The sequence below is a fragment of the Plasmodium cynomolgi genome (genome assembly GCF_000321355.1).
Source record: "Plasmodium cynomolgi strain B DNA, scaffold: 0228, whole genome shotgun sequence".
Classification (NCBI taxonomy): domain Eukaryota; phylum Apicomplexa; class Aconoidasida; order Haemosporida; family Plasmodiidae; genus Plasmodium; species Plasmodium cynomolgi.
In genome coordinates, this window is record NW_004192797.1 from 1 (window position 1) to 2,484 (window position 2,484).

The following is a 2,484-nucleotide window of genomic DNA, read 5'->3' on the forward strand; positions in this document are numbered from 1 at the left end:
ACATCTATTTTAAACTACAAATAAACTAGCAAGCATCCCACATGATATACATATTCAATATGCATAATTTAACTATTCATATTTAAAAAAACATGTATATGTATATTTATATACAATTACTAATTTATATATTAATTATAAATTTTTCGTCCTTAGGAATGTTACTAATATCATTTTGCTGTAATTAGATCTTTGTAAAAACGATAATATTCCATTATACCCGTTTTACCTTTCCCATTTATTAATCTTGTGTAATTTATAAATTTTAAAAATATATAAAGAAGAACGAATATAAAATAATTATTGATAACACTAAAAAAACAGAATTCACTATTTCGATGGTTTCAAGTGTATCCTTACTAAGGAAAGTTAAATATCTACCATCATTTTTATGATGTGGTACAGCTTCAGATTCGGTAATTTTTATATGATCAACAGGTGTATATTTATCACGACAAGTGCTGAAGCACCAATTTTTTATTAATGGATTATATTCACTAAAACATAATGGTAATATTAATCCAAGAAAAGAAATAAAAACAAAAATTATAAGACGAATACATAACTATTGAATATTTTTTATTATAAAACTTATTGTTATTCCTCAAATTTTCTGATATTTCAAATATATTATTAATTATATTAAACATATTAATTTTATAGTAACAATCCAATTTGGATAAACACCAAACCATAAACCATGAACCCTAAAACTTAAACCCTAAACCATGAATCCTAAAGCTAGTACGTACACATAACTTCTATCCTTTTTTAATTCTAAATACTTTATAACCGTATCTATGCATTTTTTTTCTTTATCACCTGTTCAGCTAGCTTCTTCAAAATTTTACATTTGCACATTTTAAATGTTAGAATAATTTTGTTTCGTTAGAGGTTAATCATTAAAATGAAAGCTTCACATTATCCATACATCACACATTTCTTTTTAGGCTTAGTAAAAAGAGGTGTGTATGGAATGATACCAAAGTGATATCTTCATCATGCTCTTCTAATACATTTAACATGTTGCATAACTCCACATCCCCGGTCTTCATCCCTGCTGATAAACAATTTGTATTCGATCATTATTACGATTTTTACTCACCGAGTTTTGACTACGTCCAGACAACTCTTCCGATTTTCTTTCAAAATATTCATGATCAATATTTCTTCTCTCTCCTTTTCTACTCATAAAGAAGGATCCAATAGGAGTATACTAATACATAAAAAGGATAAAATATAATGTGCACAATGTATAAAATTTTTTATGAGCATAATGTTTTACTAAATCATAATAGAAAAATATGAGATCTTATTTTTATTCAGAAATTATAGCGGTACTTTATAATAAATGTAACCAAGGAAAAAATTCCTAACATTAAAACAATTGTTGTTCCTGTTCGGAATTGCCAAGTTCTTAATAAAGAATACATGTCATTCCAGGTGTTAGGAGAGTATGCGTCATCTTCATTAGTTTCATATGATCCTGTATCTGATAAACCTTCTCTTTCGAGTGATGGTTCTCTATTTCTTACATTGCGACCACTAGAATTGGGGTTAAATTTAATTTTTCCTTCTTGATGTAATTCTGCTAATCGATTACATAATCCATAAGTATCTTTTGATTTATATGTCTTACAATTATATGTTGCATTATCAAGTATTTTCCATTTAATTCCTTTTTCTGTCTGTACCAAGTAAGGTGATATACCATCTGCTTCGGTTAAATATTCAGAATTAGTTTGAACGCTACGCGAATCGCTTGAGTCTATAAAGGGATTATCAGTACTCTCAGATGTGCCTCTCACTACTTCCCGGTCAGTTGTTTGTTCCCTCTTTTTTAATATACCGCCTAATACTATCGTCGGATCTGGTGGCACAGTAATTTCTTTTTCTTCTAATTCATCACTTATTTTACTTTCATCTTCATTCTCTGTATACTCCATTGTTGTTGGTATTAGAGCACATCGCCTATAACCCTCATTATCTTCATTTGTACATTTAAGATAATAAAATGTCATTTTCCTTTTTTTGGTACAGTTTTTACAGAACATGTTTTTCCCCTATTATTTTGTATCCCTTTACTGTGTTCGCAATTGCACTCTAATTCTGAAAGCAATATATGTGGATGATACTCATCTTCACGTTTAAAATAATTGCGACAATCGCTTAACCAGTAATCAAATTGGTCCAAACAATCCTTTTTGTACTTTTCATATAGTATTATAATATGATTTAAGTATTCTTTAAACATATCTACCATACCAGATTCACATTTGATATTCTTTTTAATAGTATTATAATTACTGAAATAATCATTTAAATCCTTCTTATCATTAATTTCTTGTAAATATTCAAATTTTTTCGTATTAATTTCATGTTTACAACCATAATATTTTTTTTCCTTAATAAATTTATCTTGTACATTCAGAAACTTCTCAAGCTCATTACTGTCATAATTAGTTTCGGAATCATTTTTGAACA

General features: G+C 27.7%; 1 protein-coding gene across 1 annotated transcript; it reads right to left on the minus strand.

The window, feature by feature from the left end:
- Positions 1 to 1,051: 1,051 nt before the first annotated feature.
- Positions 1,052 to 2,054, minus strand: PCYB_003110 (CYIR protein; the record flags this gene model as incomplete). Its single annotated transcript, XM_004227732.1, has 2 exons — positions 1,052 to 1,216; positions 1,359 to 2,054. 2 exons carry the CDS (start codon positions 2,052 to 2,054, stop codon positions 1,052 to 1,054), a joined length of 861 nt encoding a protein of 286 aa, XP_004227780.1.
- Positions 2,055 to 2,484: the final 430 nt, after the last annotated feature.